The sequence below is a fragment of the Empidonax traillii genome, unplaced genomic scaffold (genome assembly GCF_003031625.1).
Source record: "Empidonax traillii isolate 1590-97213 ecotype Southwest subspecies unplaced genomic scaffold, ASM303162v1 scaffold431:size823745, whole genome shotgun sequence".
NCBI lineage: Eukaryota > Metazoa > Chordata > Aves > Passeriformes > Tyrannidae > Empidonax > Empidonax traillii.
Window position 1 is genome coordinate 784,333 of NW_020955624.1, and position 19,391 is coordinate 803,723.

The following is a 19,391-nucleotide window of genomic DNA, read 5'->3' on the forward strand; positions in this document are numbered from 1 at the left end:
GCAAAATCCTGAGATGCTCGTGTTATTTAGCTGCTTTGGAAAATATTGCCTGAAATTCTCATCTTGGGAGATAATGTACTGATGTTGTATGCTCTGTGTCAGTATGAAAAGAAATTAAATTCATTTTATTTTAAGGCCCAGTGACTAACAAGCTTTGTGCCATCTTTTACATGTCTCTGTGGAGCTCATGAGCACCTGTCTCTCCAGTGCCACTTACCAGGTAACTCTGTTTTTCATCAGACTGCTATAAAAGCCCTCATACATAATTTACTGCAATAGAAAGCAGGGAGACTAAAATTAGCCCATTTGCTTTCCTTGGCTACTTACCCACGTTGTCACCAGTCCCTCTCCAGCTGAATGAGGTCAATCAGCTTGACAACCCCATCCCCTCCACTAAACCTTTAATTGTGGAGAGCAGCTCCAATATGGCACAGTAGGTCAAAATCTCCTTGACAGTGAATTAAGCACCGGATGTCCATGGGGCCATGGACCCTGGTTAGGGAAAGATTTTCCACTGACTCTGCAAGCACCATGCCTCCTTAGTGTGCCCACCCTCCCAACCTGGCCACATCTCCCTCAGGTAAGGGAGACCTTTCCAGGATTTCTGCCCAAGGTTCCTGTCCCCTATCAGGATTTCCTTCCCCTATTGTGGGTGGCCTTTATTAAACATCCTGTCTCAGCTCAGTCACCCAGTTATCTCTACCAGCCCAATCACTTCCTGATGGCTGCTCTGCTATCTGTCAGGTATTTGCAGTCTCCACTCATGTCCCATCTCTGCATCTCTTTCCTACATATAGGATTGCTTGTCTCAGCCTCAGCTTATTTGTCTTCTAACCTTTCTTGGCTTTGTGTATGACTTATTTTGCCTCTTCTTTAATCTGTGATCTATAAAGCAGAAGGCAACTAATACTATGAGGTAAATAGGAGCATATTACATCTCCTTGTTTGCAAGCTGAAGAGAAATAGTGATGGTCTAAAACACTGCACACCCCAAAGCTGTGAATCAGAGACCCAAAAACAGATACTGGCTTTTCAAAAGGGATACATTTAAGGAAAAGGAAATTAATCTTTCATTTTCCTCTCTGGTGTTCAAGCATCTTAGAGTGACACTGGCAGTTCTACTCCACAGCAAGGCAGACTGCAAGTAGTGAACAGCTAACAAAATGCAAACCTGAAATTTTGATTGGCCTTTCTCAGCATGTACTTTAGTGAAAAGGTTTTATTAGGAGACTTGGACATGCTGCCAGTGCAAAGGATCAATGTGTCCAAGAAGCCATGGTGATTTCAAGCAAGCCTGTGATCTTAATCTCTCCCTTGAAAGCAGAGCCCTTCTCCTGACTTAAAAATCAAAGCAGATAAACAAAGCTCAAGTATTCCAGAACCCACTGTTACTGTGACCACTTTTCCAGTAAAGTCTCTTCCTAGCCCCAGGGCCATGCACAGAACTGGGAAGACAGGTAATAGTCACAAATGCAAAACAGGTTTGTGTCCTCTGAACAAAAATCACAAAAGGAAAACCTGAAAACATAATGTGTCCTAAAAATTATTTTAAAATTAAATGGGAATTGCTATTTCTACTGAACCTCCCTATCAGCTGGTGAGTCTTCCCATGGCATTTTTCTTTGCTTTGTTTATTCAAGAGAAATAATCAAAAAGCAAGCAGTAACTTTGAACTTCATTCCAAACTCTAAAAGGTTTCACTTAAAACGTGGTTGAACTCAAAGCTTTCACTAAAAATAAGTTTAAAAAAATCAGGTATACAGTGTTAAATATTAATTCAATTTGCAAATATGTGCACAGTCTTAAGGAGCTTATCCATCTGGAAAAGAAGTAAAACCTGACTTCTCTTGTAGATGTGAACAAGAACCAACTGTTTTGTCAGCATTACTTCTCTAAAGCAAAATGGGTCTAAGAAGCAAATTAGTCAGTATAAGTATCCTTTTGCCTGCAAAGGCTTTCTGTGCTGGGCTGCCTGGCCTGGCTTTCCTCACTGTCAACAGTAGCAAGAAAAAAAATATGCCTCCTACCCACTGCCTTCTGTTTCCAGCAAGGGGGAAATCTCTGCTGCCGTATTTTGCAGGTACTTCCATTTTCTTTGATCCCGGTCGTCTGCAATTGGAATTACACAATCAGAAGTCACAGACCATGATTACAGGCTCCTTGGGCAACAGGCATTGGTTCGTTCCCACAGTTCGGGCAGGGCCTTGTGCTCGACACATTGCTGGTTGGTATCGCTCTGGCTGCAGCACTGTGCTCATCTGAAGGGATGGGAATGGAGAGAAGGTAGCTGTCAGAGGGTTTGCTCTGACTTCTGAAAAGCAGCAGTGCTGCTGCTGCCCTTCCCTAATCTTTCTAACTGGTACAAAGAGCTTTTCTTAAACAGGCAGTGTGGGTGAGCTTTGACTTTTCCCATCCATGTCCTGCATCTGCCAGAGAGGGTGATGAGTGGCTACTGCAGGCTCTGGTCCAACAGCAATAGGGCTGAAGGTGCCCCTCTCCAACAGAGAAATGCTGTGCTGGGTATTTAATTCCAGTTTTTGTAAGAGCTGGATGGAAAACAACATTCTGTTTCAAAGGGGAAGAAAAAAAAGAAGAAACCTAGGCTTCAGTATCTGTTTTTTCCAACCTACCTGTATTAAGCTTTCCCTAATGCAGGCAGGTTCCTATATCTGATTTTCCTGCCCCTCACAGTAGGTTCCTAAGCTAGAGATTTACTTGCAGGGGCAGAGACTCTTACTGCTGTCTCTAGCATGAATTCTCTACCTTATAATCCCTGTTATAAAGGTGATCTCACTTCCAGTCCCTGCTTTGAATTGGGCAAGCAGGATAGAAGCCCAGTTTGCCTACATCCTGAATGTGTATCTTGCTCTTTGAAAAACTGGATCAGAGCATCCAGTTTGATCTGAAATCCAACCAAGAAGGGAGGACTGGAAGAAAAAACAACACTTATCTTCTTAGTTTATAATTTAAATCAGAATTAAAAACTAGTCTACAAAAATTAAAATTATAAATAAATAAATAAATAAGCAGGGGAAAAGAAACAAAAAAAACCCCAACCAACCGACCAACCAACCAAAACAAAACAAAACAAAACAAATCAAAACAAAACCCCACAGCAATATGAAACCCCATTGGAATCTGCTTAACCCCAAATATCCATATAACAATCTCCATGTAAAGCTCCCTCTATCATCATAATCTCTACAGTCAATCACAGCCTTATCTTCATATCTGAATGTTCCTAGAGTCGTTTTTTTTTAACCAATTGCCAGAGCTTGAATACATCTTTATTTATGTATTTATATAAAGTGTATTTACAGAACTGGAAAAAGCCCCTGCTCCTACTTTTTGCCAAACAGGACAGGAATGAATCTGACGTTACCTTAGAATTTTAGCTATTTACCCCCATCTGCAGGCAGCGTCCGTGAGATGTACTGCAATACATATCCTTGATCTCTCTCTTCAGTGAAGTGCTACCAGGGAGAAAAGTATCCCCTGGAGCTTATCTGACCCAAATTAGGTGAAGAAATGATAGTTATGGACAGAGTGTTATCCAAGGTGTGAATGGTGCAGAGCTTCGAGGTGCCAAGTGGTGCTGTAAAGGGCAGGGAAATGTTACAGCTTTGCTGACAATGTAAAGAAGGATCTCATCCCTTCTTCCATCACCCCCTTATGTCCCTCCTGCTCTAATCCCTCCAGAGCTGGAGAGGGGCTGTAGTATTGCCCAGCTGCCGTGAGGTCCATGTCCCTTCTAGTTCCCTACAGATCAGTGCTTTGGAGTTCCTCTGTGGGCCAGTCCTGGCTAGAAATTGGCCCTGTTGGTAACTCTGAGGTTGTTCTCGTGTTTGGGAAATGCCTATGACCAGCAAGAGAGAGGCTGTGCTGAAGCACAAGCCTTCAAAGCTGTCATTGATGTAGAGACTGAGCAATAGAGTCAGCCAGCTGCTTGCTGGGGAAGTCATGGCTAATGCACTTTCACGTCTTCAGCCTTTTCTACCTGTCAGTGTAGCCTTCCAGTCTGCTCTTTTCCTTGCCTTCTCTTTTGCCCTAACCTTCTCTTAGGAAAACAGATGAATATACCAACTGTAAAAAGAAACAGAGAATGCAGGGACTGAGTCCAGCCCCTGCTTTCACCCCACACCTGAGGTTTGATCTTGCCATGCTTGCTTCGTGGTCTCTGACTCAGCTTTCTTCTCCGTACAGGCAGAGTGGTAAAACTTGTTGCTAATGAAAATCTTTCAAGATTAGGTACGTTTTAAAAATTAACATAGGGCATTCCTGAAATTTGTCTGAAGTTACGACAACTTGTATAGAAATTCTGTGGAAGAGACAGATATTTTTAAAGCTTACAAGTTACCGTGATGATAAATGCCTGGATCTTATTTTCCAGACTGTTCTGTTTTACCTTCTCTCTGTTCCCTACCTGGGGGCTGCATTACAGCTTTGTGCCCAGCAGTTGCAGGCAGCTGCTGGTTGCAGGGGGGAAACTCCTGTGGCATTATTTATGGCAGCTCTCAGTGAGAGGACAGTGATTTACTGTGTGTCATCTTCTGCAGCTGTGAATTTGCAGCACGGCGACAGGGCCATTCGGTGGAGTCCTAATTTTCAGTCTGACACAGAGGCAAGGAAAGGTGAACTGGCTGGGTAAAAATAAAAACCTGTTAATATCCTCCTTTGCTCTCCCACAAATAAACTTTTACTTTCTGGAACTGGGAAATCAGGGTTGAGAATACCCTGCCATTCATGGTCCCACCTCTCCTGCCAGACAACTTTTTCAAGAAAAGTTGGGATGGTCTTGATTCTTCCTCTTAACTTGGGTGACTTCTTTTAATATGTGGCCCCTTTTCTTATCTCTTCTCTAAACTCTACATCTGACTGCATCTACTCTACATCTGATTGTCCTTACTAGGGAGAGTCCTGATGGAACCTAATTGTCACCAAACTTGCCCCATGCCCTGAGCTGTGCAACATGCAGCATAGCAGCATCAGGAGCCCTCACCCAGCTCTCAGATCAGTCTCTGCCAGGAGAAGGGAGCTCACTCCCCTATTGTATGAAAAAAGAGCTGCAGAATTTGCCCTCATGTCCTTGGTCTTGAAAAAGATATGCACAGATCAACTGAGCAGGCTCATGGGCTTATCCAAATTGAATCTCAGTGCCAAGTTGCTTGGTTTTGACCTATGCTATAAAATTGTTAAATTTCCTATAAAGCCATTGGCATTCTGCAGAGGGAGGATGATAGAAAGCACCTGGGAGTTCCTTGCATTTTATTTCTGGGGCTATTTCTTTCAACCACAGTTTATCCGGCACAATGCACAGGAAAACGATGGGATGTGTTTTTTAATGTTACACAGCAAATCCTGGCATTGCCCTCTGTCAGTAGTAGTGAACCATGCCAGTCAGCTGTGGCACGGTGTCATGGGACAATGAGCAAACCCAGCTCAGCGGTCCCTGTGGAAAGCTGCTTCATGAGCTGTGTCTGCTGGAGAGGGAGTAAAGGGAAAAGGAGGGAAAGGTTCATTTATTTGCTCCCAAGGTTCCTCCTCTGAGGTTTCCATGGTAGAAACTGCAAAACTGCAAGTAGGATTAATAATTTTATAAAAGAAATGACAGTAGGTACAATAACAGAGGGCAAATGAGCCCATTATCTCGTCTGGCTGACTATGAAAGATTTTTGCTCCAAGGCATCTGCTGTAATTGAAGATTTGCTTGGTCAAGCTGTAAAACACTTTTAAGATACAAGTGATGTGTGCTGTCATTGCTATGCAAGTTTATGTTTCCTTTCTCCTATTCCCCTGAACTGAATAGAAGATAATGTTCAGGTCACTTACCAATAGATTGGTAGGGGGGAAGACCCACACGTCTAAAGACATAGAAATCCCCCAAACACTGAGAAACAATTAGGGTTTCCAAGACTGAAAAACTATATACAGAAATTTTGCTTACTTTTAAGAACAGAATGTAAGAAAATTACTTGATTTTACCATGTAGACTTTGATAATCAAGATATGCAGTGAACAAAGAGTTCATAATGCAAATCGCTAAATTTTATCTCAATATCAAATGTTTTAAAATCATTCTGAGTTTTAAAAAAATATTTAAACTGTATATTGCTCTGTCAGGAAGCCGATTTTTTTTTAATGTTCAATTTAAGAATTAATTTTAAGATTACCCTTTAAAACTTTTCATGGTTACATCATTTCTAACATGCTTCTGTATGTTTGCTGTTGAATCTAATCACTGGATGCTCCAATATGAAATATTAGAAATAAAGGCCATTAGAGCAGTATGTCCTTGCAGGTGGCACGACTTTAATATTATTCTACTTTATAGAAAAGCCTCAGTTTTGATCTGGATAGGTCAGTTGGAAAGAAAAGCAGTTACTTCCTCCTGCTTATGTCTGGGCTGAAATTTCTGATGGAAGACTTAGGTATGCTGGTGGCTTTATAGGCTTGCATGTTTTGTCTAACAAACTTGTTTTGCACAGAACAGGCATCCCTCAAGTCTGTGTGAATAATATGGGCCTAGATTTGAGGGGAAAAAAGGTATGAGGTGAAATGTGAGACTTCAGATCTTCCTGCTGGTTCCTTTCTGCTCTACTTTCTTCGGCAGCAAAAGTAATGGTAGGTTTGGATTGTTCTGCCTTGTTCCAAAGTACTAAAATCCTGAGGAAATAAAATAAATTTAAAAAATTAACATCACACACGCGAACAGGTGCAGACAGCCCTTGCTTATTGCAATGCGGAAGGGACCAGAGGACCTGATTAGGCAAAGTTTGTGAGACAAGAACACAGGCTCTTGAAAAACTGCAGTGTTACTAGGGAGATGCCTTTATTAACAGAATAAACACTCGGTCCTCCTGCAGATTGTTATCTGGATTGAATGGCACTTGGTTCTTATCGAGACACTTCTTCATAACATGGAAATCTCAGGTAGTGTGAATCCTTCCCGTAAACACCGTGCTGCTTAAAGCCCTGATTCCTATCATGCAAAGTAGACTGCAACCCCCCGGGACACACACTGCAGTGGAAGGTGGGCAATAAACCATCAATTATTAACTTTTATAACCACCAGTAGCTAGCAGGGTTTCTCTGCCAGGCTTCTTCATCTCTCTGCATTGCTGGTAGCCCTGCAAGAGCACAGATAGATCCTTCGATTGAAAGCGCATTCTCCCGTTGGCACAAAACCTGCATACACAGAGGCGTCAGTCTGACAGGCTGGTGCGTTATTGAAAGTGATCACTAAGTCTGGTGAAGAAGAGAAACTACACCAATTTCTACCCTATCTCCCCATACATAAGGGCAACATGGTTACAAAAGGCAGCAGCGACACAGCGCATGGGTTGGTGCTGCGCACAGATTGACCATAGCGCAGCAGTCAGGCAGCTTCTTGCTTGCAAAGTTGTACTGCCTTGCCTTTCATAATTTTCTTTTAAGACATGTTAAAGCCCTCCTTGGGGGGACGTTTAAAGATGTGAATGCTCATCAAAGCAGAGAAATTTATGATCTCATGTCTTTGAGGAAGGCTTACCTGATGCATATTGGAAGGGAAAGAAGGCAGAGCAAGCCCCAGACCAGCCGAGGTGCTGTAGGCCATATATCCAGGGCACCCATCTCAGGCAGATCTGTTTGTAACTTGGGCCAGGCTTGTGTCAGAAGTGTGGGTTGACACAAGCTTAGGCTGAAGAGTGGGAGTAGAATTCCTCAAACCTCAAGGTGTGAAGTAAGAAATATTATTTTTTTTAAGGGTGGTCCAATCCACTCTTCAGTGCCTCCGGTAAATGTGGCAGGGACTCATCATTTTCTAAGGCCAAATTGTGGCTCTTCCTTAGACTTCCCCAGATAGCCCCTATAATGCTGTATGTATATGAAGAGTATTTATTAGTATGATTTGAGATAGGCTTTAAGGAAAGAACATATTTTGGGGGTGTCTCTAGAAATGGTTTCTCTATGAAATGGATTTAACTTGGGAGAACAAATCAAAGTAATGAATCAAATTTTGAGGCAATAATATCTTCATAGGCAATAATATACAATAATCTTAATCATTTTCACTTTAATTGTTCAAAGGATTGTCTGGAGAGGGCTCTCCTCAGTATAATGTTAGTCTGTAAGATTGTTTATTGCAGTGTTCATGTACAGAAGTACTGGTTTCAAACCTCAGTGTGTTTAAAACCCTGGATGGGAATGAATCTGGGAAGCTTTCACTGCTGTAACCAAGGACCAAGAAGATAAAAGCATTTGAGATATTTTTAAATGTCAAATTTCAGACACAAAGCGTATTACTGTGATTTGATCTTCAGACTCTGTATTTATCTGTCTAGCTTCTCCTATTCTATCAACAATTCTGTTCACCTTGGAGATAGCTTTGAACTATTAATTTGAGGTCTGTCTAATCCAAATTATGATATTTAAAGCAAGCTATGTAAATCAAGCATTTAAACACTATCAAAAAGAAAATTTTGAAGGTGTTGTTTTTAATCTTTATGGTCTTAAAAGCACTGTACAAACAGTTTAAAGCAAGAGAGAATCATTGGCTATATATTTTGAGAGAGCCATCATAAAATATCTTTTGTCATTTTTGCTTAGGTACATAGCAAATAAATGTCAAATATGCAAGTGCCACCTAGATCTCTAATAAAAGAGATGTGCTGGGCTGTCAGTTAACAGGACTTAATGTAACTAATGTGTCTTCTTTTTCTCAAAATGTGGATGTAGGTAGTCTGTATAGCATGAGGCTTTGCACTGCCCAAAGCACGACTCCAAGCGAAGATGATAATCTCCAGGTTCTTACACTAAAATGAAAGATCTTTTCCTGCACCAAATAACCCAAATATCACAGTGTGCTTAAGGATGGTGCTGACATTTTCAAAGACCACCCAAGGTGTTGCCTTTCTGACTGCAGATACACTCTGGGTCTCTGTGGGGCTTTCTGTCTTTTCCCTTTCAGCTCTTTTGCATCTCTTCAGCTTGCTTTCATTCTGCCTGTTGTCGATTCACTGGAGTCTAATTTTGATATTAGCAAATATCATATTGTCATAGCTGTAATAAGTGCTTGACTTTTAAAGGTAGCATAAACATATACAGTATATAAAAATAGAAGTTCACTAGTCACCGCAACTCTTAAGATTATTAATGTTAATAATTTGATTTCTAAGGCAATTCCTTCTCAGCTGAAGACAAGACTTGTGGGTTCTGGCCATGCTACATTAGGTCAGCGAACTGGTTTATTTATCCTTCTGACAGGACATCAGCCGATAGTCTAAACAGATTAGTTAAAGTTATTCCCTATGATCTAACTAAATAATAATTCCTTAAAAGACAAATATTTTAGCATTTCATTTTGGTATTTTCTTAATGAAAACTTTCAGTCTTTGATTTATTGCTTTGTGTCCAAAAAAATCTGAGACTGCACGAGGTGAAACAGTAATTGAGCCTAATAACTGTCTCTTTGCATCTCACTCATGGAGAAAAACCCAATAGCAAAGTCAAACTAAAGTGCTTTTTTCAGTTGTTTTCTTTCTGCTGCTAAGCAGGAGAGTGGTTATTTACATGGCTTGTTAACCACAGGGCTGCTCAGGCAGGGGTCAGCTGACAAGTGACACAGGAGGAAATGTTCAGTGAGGTGAGATTTTGGGGAGAAGGCATCTAAGAAATATGTGGTGACTGAAAAGGTGCTTTTCAAGCTTTCCATCTTGGGCTAATCTAGGTATCCTGATTCAGAAAAATGCCAGTTTTTTCACAGCCTATCCATAAGGGTGGAGGTTCCCAGGTGTGCTCTGTGTTGGGTTCTGCTGTCTGTAAGTTAATTATGAAAATCCTGCTGACTTTGGACATTTAAGTTTCCTGGTTTTGTGTGAAATTATCAATTATTACAGTTATGAAAGGAGCTACTGATTTACACACTGTTTGAGACTTGCAACTCAAGTCCTTAAGTTGTGTATGTGTAATCATACAGTCTCCTCCTACCATTACATATAGCCCCAATTTAATTTCTGACTGCCTCTGGTGTTCACAAGAACTATTGTAGGGGAAGTGTAATTTTAGGAATGAACACTAACTCCATTCTGTGGCAGTCACACACATCACACCTGATCTTTGGATCTTAAAGAGACAATGCTGGAAGCAAGGGCAGTTAGCAAGACACTTTTCCTGGTGCAGACCAGGGAGAGCAAGTACAGAGCTGTCCCAGTTGAGGGGAGAGCATCAAAGTCTGCTTTGCTCTTCTGTAGACTCCATGAGCTGTCCCTGCACTTGCTTCTGGCTTATGGTAATGAAAGCAAGAGGAAAATTAGGTCCCAGCTGTTCATGTGGCCACGAAGTACTGAATTTTTTATAAAGCTTAGTAAGTATCATTTTTCAAGTAATTCTCTAAAAGAGGACTGGAATATGGGTAGTGCACGGGAACCAACGTACCTTGAAAGTACATTTCTTTGTTTTAATAAGGTTGGCAGTGTACCGTGACTCACCATAATGAATTAATTTGGTGTTTACCATAACAGCACTGAGCTTAACGAACTCATGATATTTATGTAGCTGTCTGTAGATGTACTTTTGTCATTTGGGATTTATAAATAGGTACTAATACTTTTTTTGCTGCTTTCTCCTGAGCAGAAAAGTTCTTCACAATGAAAGGCCAGTAAAGCTCACCTCTATTTTTCCATATAAAAAGCAAGCAGAAGATCTTTAATAACTTGATTTTTATCTAGGTTTCTGAATTGTTAGTATGTACTCAGCAAAGCTGTGCAGCTTAAACAAAACTATTGTAGAGCTGTCCTCATAAAATTCCACCAGTCACATAATAGAGTTAATATCTCATTTCTTATAACTGCAGATGCCATTTCATTTAAGGTTAGCCCTCTGTATTTGAGAGAATGTCCATGTAAGTTCAAAAAGATTTAAGTAAAAAGAAGTTCACTAAACTGAACAAAGTGATTCTAATTTATGGGATCCAAGTCATGAGTGCTGCATCTTTAGAAGCTAATGGTTTGTTGCTGAGCAAAACAGAAGGTCAACTGCTTTCTCTCTTTTAATATTGTTTGATATGCAAATCCCTAATGCTGAACAGCAGCTTCTGGTTTACTGCTGCTTCTTCTATCTTTAGAAGGTGAGATGCTTACCCTTGTTTCTGTGCACTGACTTCCTAGTGACAGCACTGTGATGCCAAGCACTGCTGAAGGCAGATCAGAAGGCGACCACCTGCCTGCCTTCATGGGCCACAAACTAGTTGGGTTAAAATCTTCTTGGAATCCCTGCCATAAAGCAGGCTTTGCAGCTGGACCCAAGGGCACTCTTTTGCTGGGTTAAGTGGTGGGAATGGGTGGAGAGGGAGCACTGCTTTGTCTAATCTGGCAGCATTTGGCTGGCATGAAAAATTTCCTCTCATGGTGTCCATGATTGGCAGCTCATTAAAAGCTGGCTTAAAAAAAAAATCCACACAGAAAACCAGAAAACAGTCTCTTCAAACCCAAAAATTCTCACAGATATCAAGATCTGTAGTTGAAGGAAGGACTGGAATATCAATGATCTCTCTGCCTCTGGGTATTTGGCTCATCTTCAAGCTCTCCTAGCATCACCTCAAGTCCACCCAGGAGCGGGCACTGGCACTTCTCCCCTCTTTCTTTCACCTTGGAGCAATGACTTCAGCCCTGCACCTTCCCACTCATCCTTTTCCTGGCTGAAATATGATGCAAATATGATTTATAGCATAAAAGTCAAGGCTTTGAGCATCAACATGTGTCTTCCTCAAGGCCTCAAGGATAAGGGCAAAATATGAAAACTCATCAAGTCTCAGTGAGACCATGAGGTGCCACTGGTGGGGAAGGAGATGGAAAGGACCCCAAGAGTCTACTACTTGCCTTTCTCCATTCTTATTTCCCATTTCCTTCCCCATGTCGGGGACTGCTTCTTTCCCTGTTGAGGCAGCAAGCCAGGCGGGGCAGCAGCCATCCCTCTCTGGCACCAAAGCCCTGATCCAGCCTTCCAGGTGGCACTGGTGAAAGCTGCTTTGCCAAAACCTAAAGCTTGCTCTGGGAGCAGCAATAGGAATTGGCATCACTCCAGTTATTGCAGTGAATAAGGAAGATTTAGGCAGTTGCTTCACTGAAATAAAAAAATAATAATAAATTCTCCTTGTGGATTCCTACCTGTCTGCTTTGATAACTGAAGGATGCTTACAAATCAGCTTAGTTTTATATTTTATTTGAAGAGGAGAACCAAATTCTACAAAAGCTTTATACCAGATTTTTGTTAGAAAAGCTCCAGTGAAGAGGCTTTGCCTGAGGAATTTGACTCTTGGCTAACCGCTGCAGAAGTCACTAGAGGCCTTGTAACTTCCTGGCCCCACCTGCAAGCACCAAGTGCTCCCAAATGCAGTCCACAAGAGTTTCCCAGGAACCCCCTGGGAGCAAGCACAAGGCCTGGGACCTTGGCTTAAACCCCAAAGGCACAGCCCACTAAGGTACACCAGTATAGCTGCTGCCTTTTTTTTAAATGTACTTTTTCTCCCCCTTTTGATGGTGGGCATTCATCACACTGCTCTGCACATCTGCTCTCTGCTGCACCTTGATCTGCTGACTAGAGACAGAATAGCATCTCATCATCTCCTCTTCCTCATCAGTGCCAGTGGTGAAGTTATTCCTCTGGATAACATATTCCTGATGCAGGAAGTTGATATTCAGTAACCTCTGACATCCCAGAACATGCATTGGCATTTCCGATATCATTGTAAATGTCCTGTCATATCTCTTTCTCACTACTGATACCTCAGAATAAAATTACATCCAAAAAAGTGTTGTCACAGAAGTCCCAATTGTGTAGCATTTGTGACACCTTGCTATCATATTAAGTTATCTGTGGGTATTTTAGAGGAGTAATTACATTTCACTGCCAGCAGTGAAGTATGTAGTTACTGAGTGGAATCCAGCCTTATTCCCATTGATTCAGTAGGATTTGTTCACATCCCTGTTAGATTTAGAAACCACAGGCAGCTTAGTTTTCTGTGTTTATATCCAGTAGACATCACTTGGCACTGTGAATTCAGAGCCAAATCCATTAAACTGTATGCAGACATTTTCTTTCGTGCAGCTCAATAAATTTACGTCATTGCCTTGAAAAATGTTACTCTAGCATTAGCCTGCTAAAGAAAAATATATGAAGATCTGCAGTCTATCCATAAACAAGTTTTAAAGGTCATGTGTGTTTTTTTGACAAATCGGACTATTTCAGTATATAGGCTGCTTTTGTAAGCTTTTTGAGACTATGCTATTTCAAAACAGCAGGAACTCATGCACCCCACTTAATACTTTTTGCACCACTCTTTCTACTGGCTTATGTGCTGCCATACTACTCTGCACCAATACAGCAGGCTCAAAGGAGCCAAGGCTCTCGAGGAAAAAGTTCAGTTGTAAAAATCTGGGACTTCGAAGGAGAGGTACTTGCTGGAATTATAGCATTAGAACATTGTTATCATTCAGAGCATTTAGTTAATGCGTTATTACTTTAGTCATTTATTAAATTTGAAAATCAAAAATCAAACTGATTGTAGTGTCTGCCACCCAACAGGTACATCTGATTAGAGTGTATCAGGGCACCCACCAGGATCTGCTGCAAAACCACATATTTTTATGGAAAGAGTGCCATCGTGTGGGAGGCTCCTGCAGCACGCAGGGATAGCCGTACTCGTGTGCTATTCTCCCATCCTCCTGCATTTTTCCTGGAATTTTCATTAAAGTACAATTTTCGTTTATGAAAATGAGCTACCAAAATAAGAATTTTCATAACTAGGAACAGGTCAGAAGTGTTAAATCTTCTTAATATGGTAACTGTTATTTTAGTTCCGCAGACAGGTGAATTCCAAAACAAGGTGTTTGCGAAGTCTGAGAGAAGCATGATCTCCCTTGTTCTCCACATCACGTTAATAGAGTTAGATATTCGTGCTCTTATCATTTCTATTGATATATATTTTATCCCTCAACATCTGTTTTAAGCTGCAGTTTTACAAGGCTTCGTTATAAGCTTTCCACTTCTTAAGCTTTTCCATGTAATGACACTATTACTATCCCTGGTTTCTGCTGCTTTTTTTTTATGTTTTCCTTTAAATAATTGAACTTATATATTACATCCATAAAGAAAATTGCCAATAATTACCAGGAGTACAATTAGGAATAAATCTCCGTTAAGGAACAAGCCAAAGCTCAGTGTTTTTATGCAAATGTCTTTTGTTAAAAAGATGTCTTTTGTAATCAGGAATTATACTGACAAGTGAAGAATCATTTAATTAATGAGAATAGAGCAATCATTTGGATGGTTCATTCTCTTCCTGACTGAATAAAAGAGAGAAAAATAGTCCTGTTCAGGGATTAGAGCCACTGCTGGAAGAAATAAGCCCCATGGATGTTGTTCTGTTACTGCCTTGTGTAGATAGTACAGTAATTCCTAAATATAAAACCACGTATGTTGGGATTAGGCATTGAAAATTAATCTACTGTTATTCCACAAGAATTTATACAAAAGGATTCTGTTTGTGCTTACTATCTGCTCTTGCTAACCTGTCAGACTGGCATATTCGGGCAAAATACTCACCTGAGTTTTATTACAGGATTCTAGGGCAGCAAGAGCCAGGATTATGGTAAATTCTTTCTATGATTGTATGCCATGATGGAGGGTAATGTATGGACTGTGTTTGCAGTTGCAGAGCAGTAATCTGGTCTCAAGTCCAGCCATCTGCTCAGAGCAGGTCCTGTTAGGTCAGTTTGCTCTAGGTCTCTCTCAGTGAGTCTTTGAATAACACCAAGGGTGGTGGTGCCATAAATTCTCTGTTCCACCGTTTGACCTCTCCCATTCTTCTCTTATCTAGTTGGAATTTCTTATCTTCTTGTTTATCCCAGTTGCATCTCTCCTGTCACTCTTTCTAGCTTCAGCTTCTCTACACACTCCCAATAGGCAGCTGTAGGCAGCAATGACGGCCCTCTTGTGTATGGTCCACATGCCTCGAAAGCTCCTCTGAACATGGATGTCACATAACAGCTACTCTGTCTCTTGCAACAGAACAGAGAATTCTCCCACCCTTGACACATCCCTGCTGCCTCAGGAAGCTTCAGGATGAAGCTTCCTGCCAATCCTAAGTTGGCACTAAGTCTGGGAGAATTCAAAATATAGCCCAGGCAACTGGGACCTTGTTTGCCCTTCTCCAGGGCCTTCAGCGATGTAGTGCCAGCAGGCACTGCATCAAATTCGTCCCACTTCTCATAAACACAAAGCTATATGAACAAGGTGATTCTGGCATCTCCAAGGACATATGTATTGCCTGTGATATGTTCCTCAAGGGCACTGTCCCCTTTGGTACAGCACAGAGGTGAGCAAGCACTTCCCCTCCGAACAGGTCATGATCTCAGCCACCAGATGTAGGAAGAGGAAGCTCACTCCAGAGCTGTGCTGAGATGTCAGCCACTGGTGGCTATGAAAAGTCTCCCATTACTGGTAGGACCACAGGATAAATCTATGGTCATTTGGATGTATCATAGAAAATTAAGTGACTTCATTGACAAGCAGCATCAGAGACTGAGTAACTTCTGTACAGAGCAGTTGCCCTGGGCTTCCAAGGTGCATTCAAACTCCCTTTCGAGGTTGATGTAGACCACTGCATTGAGCTGTTATGGTAGCCCTGAGACAGTAGGACAGCTTTTCTTCCCCCTCTGGTGCAGTACAGTCTCTGGCAGCAACAGCCAGACCTCTGCTGTGCACTTGGATTTCTTTGCATGCTGTGTCAAATGGTTGCACAAGTAATTGTTTGTTTTCCAACACTGAAATGAAAAACAAATTTATTATATGAAGGAAAACATTTCCTCTGTTTTATTCTTTTTAGGTGTAATCATTGAATTTTTTTTATTTTGGATAACCAGAGGCACCCAGCTGTTACTCTAGTCATTTCTGGATGTTTTTTTAAAAAAAAACACTCTCCTCAGGAATAAATGAACTAAATATGAAAAAATCTTCTTACAAACAAAATTCTCATTTCTCAAACTGCTCATCCCACGGGAAGTCTAGTTAAATACAGCAAGGAACCTTCCTGTGGAATCACTTATCACCAGGCCTCATTCTCACATTAAGCAAGATTAGTTTAGGTCACCACTGACTGCAATAAGATGGCTTTGTTCTCTCTCTCTCTCCAAAGCAGCAAGTATGTAACCTGAAAAAGATCAATTTACAATAAAGTGTAACCTGTGGTCCATCTGGACTGTATTTTCCTTCTGGTTTGGGGGGGTTTTAATTGAAATGTCTCTTCTTCAGTGATTAAAATGCAAAATATAGTCAAATATCTAATGCACTACAAAAGTCTATTGACATAGTCTGTAGTAGCTGGTTAAGAAAATATGGTATATGAAGTAAAGCCTTTTCATTAAGGCTGTGAAAGAAGACCAGAGAGACTTTTGTGTTCTTTCCTGTATCTGGAGTAGAACATGGATATCTAAGGGCTCAGTCCAACAGGCAACCCCGTATTCAAGCTTTCTTTGCAGGCTAAATCTGCCTGTCTGGGTTCATCAGCTTCTTGGCTTTCCACGACATATGGGAAGGTTGCAAGAAGTCAGATTACATCCTCACACTCTCAGGTGCTGCTGTCCACTGCCCTACTGTAGCCACTGACTTCTGTGCTTTCCCCTCCAGGATTTTGGAGCTGCAGCAGAATGGCGACATGGACATACTGAAGCATAAGTGGTGGCCGAAGAATGGTCAGTGTGATCTTTACTCATCTGTGGATACCAAACAGAAAGGAGGTGCCCTGGACATAAAAAGTTTTGCAGGTGTTTTCTGCATCCTCGCTGCAGGGATTGTCCTATCCTGTTTCATTGCAATGTTGGAAACGTGGTGGAATAAAAGGAAAGGCTCCCGGGTTCCGTCAAAAGAGGTATTAGACCCTCCATTTCTCCTGGGGAATTTTCATGCACCCTAAATATTGCTACCTTGACTTTATAGCACTAGAGAGGGTGGGGAATCATATTTTGAGATATTTCGTTAACTTCCTGATTTTTTAAGACAAATTATGTTCCTCAAAACCGTTTTAGCTATTCTTTCTAGAAAATAAATTCTTTGAATGGAAATAAATGTATGTTGATGATGTATAAATATGCAACTATTCTGAGTAAAACCCAACTGTTACTTGTAGAATAGTACATTATTAATACATCAATATTTGGTTCATTATTCCCATTGTTGACAACTAATTTTCACCAGGTTTCTTGGTTTCTTCTTGAAAAATATATTCCCTAAGCTCAGTGGCTGAGTCTTGTCCCCTTTTTCAGAAATACTGACCTCTGGAGACTTCCATGAACTTCAGTTCTCGTTATTGCATCTGAAGTCCAGGGAAGTAAGGCTACATTAGGTTTTTCAGGTTCAGGTCAGACTTATTTCTGAAATTTGCTACAGATTTTTTCAGAAAATCTTGGACAGAAGCCACAGGGAGATGAGTTTGCTTCTACACCTGCATGTATAATGCTTTCCTTCCTGTGGTAATCTACCTGTCCTTTTACCAGCCATCTGAGCTTTGTGCAACTTTACACCAAATTTCTTGCCTTTATATTAAAGTATTTACATCTACAAAATACTAAAAAAATATCAGGGACAAAACAATTTATTAAAATAAACCTGGCAGCAACACCCAAAGCTGAACCCAAACATGAGCTTTAGTGCAACACTGTCAAATACAGCTTTTCTGTCTGTGTAGATTAGGCACATCTGTGTAGCTTGTGGGGTATTGCTGTTAATTTGTGTGCAGTGGTCTTGCCTTCTCTGCAGTTTCTCCACTGTGTTTATTCCTGCTAATCTAATGCTGTGTAATAGGGAAGGATTAATTACCCTACCTAATTAGACAGCATTGGCACTGATGTTAAAATACGTTTAATCTTTTCTTGCCTGTTTTAATTCCCAAGCTTTTTTTTTTTTTTCTTTTTCTTTTCTTTTTTTTTTTTGTTCAAGATCTGGACCGGACCATTATTAAAAGGAAAAAAAAAAAGGAATCTCTAGTCTTTAAGCTGGGTTTCTCAGAAATGGAAACCATATAGTTTCAACTGGTAAATTATTTTAAAAAACTAAAATTTTCTTGTTTGTTGTTCATCCAAACTTTCAGAACTTCATACTTTATCTGTTGCAAAACATGAAAATCAATAACAAAGGAAAACAAAAAAACCCACACAGATATTTTATACAAGTAAAATATTTTCTATTTCTATTTTCAAATGCTGAGAAATTCAAGTGTATACTTTCCACAAATGGTATAATTTGGCCTCCTTGATCTTTGCTATATGGTTATTAGCTTAGCATTTAAAATTGCATCTCAAGACTAAATTGAAAAGCTTGGCTCAAAACTGAGTTTAACGTGGACATATGTGCTGAATGTCCCCGTTATCCTGGATGTGGGTGTCATTCAGCAAGAAATACATCTTAACTAACTTTCTTAAAATTCATTTTAGCTTCCATGAAATCCATTGGCTCTTCCAGGCCACTAGTCCAGAATCGGGGGTCAGATTGGGCCACTTTGTGGTCAGCAAGCCAACCCTTTTTCCTGGTGGCTGCCATCTTGTGCTCCAGAATGCAAGCGTTTATACTGAAAAAAAATTGTCTTATGGTTGCGAAGATAACATTTCGGTCGCGTGCCAGAAGTAACCCATTCAATGATGTCTGCCTGAGTCTGCAGACAGCCTTAAACAGTAGCTCTGAGAGAAGTATGAACCGCCCCAGTAATCTCAATGGGATGTTGACTCTGAAGCCTGATGATAATTTAAATGTGAAAACTGCTGAATATTTCACTACTGATCACACAAGAGAGAAGAGGAAAGATCATATTATGGAGATATGCACAATCTTACTGTGAGTGGGTCTCATTTTGGTGTATCAGTTGGGTGGAGATTGGGTTGTGGGCTAAGCATGGGAGAATATCACCGCTTATATATTTTCACTGGTCTGACCCTAGCCCCAAATGCATCTCTGTAAAAGAAAGAGGACTATTATGAGTAACCTGTAGAGGCTCAGAAATTATGAAATTCCAATCTTTTCCCAATTGGCATTTTAAATTACAAAGTGTTTGTATGTTTTTTTTTTCAAAATTAAAAACAAACAAACAAAACCCAAGCAAAACAGAAAAAAAAAAAAAAAAAAAAAAAAAAAAAAAAAAAAAAAAAAAAAAAAAAAAAAAAAAAAAAAAAAAAAAAAAAAAAAAAAAGAAAAATATTTAGGACTGTCCCTCAGAGACATAGTCATGACTTGCACGTGCTAATGGAGCCTCTGTATATTTCTTTAGCTTCTGATGTGGCCCCCGTTCTCCTGCATCCATATGCAGCTCCAAATTTTTTTAGGAGAGAGCGTTTGGTGAATGCGTTTGGATTTGATGTCACCTGTGT

At 40.5% G+C, this 19,391-nt stretch overlaps 1 protein-coding gene across 1 annotated transcript in view; it reads left to right on the plus strand.

The window, feature by feature from the left end:
- The window catches only part of GRID2 (glutamate ionotropic receptor delta type subunit 2), a 558,809-nt gene that overhangs the window by 535,235 nt on the left and 4,183 nt on the right, over window positions 1-19,391 (plus strand). Inside the window, exon 15 of the mRNA XM_027894516.1 lies at window positions 16,663-16,903. Coding sequence (XP_027750317.1) covers window positions 16,663-16,903 — 241 coding nt within the window. The remainder of the gene's footprint in view (window positions 1-16,662; window positions 16,904-19,391) is intronic.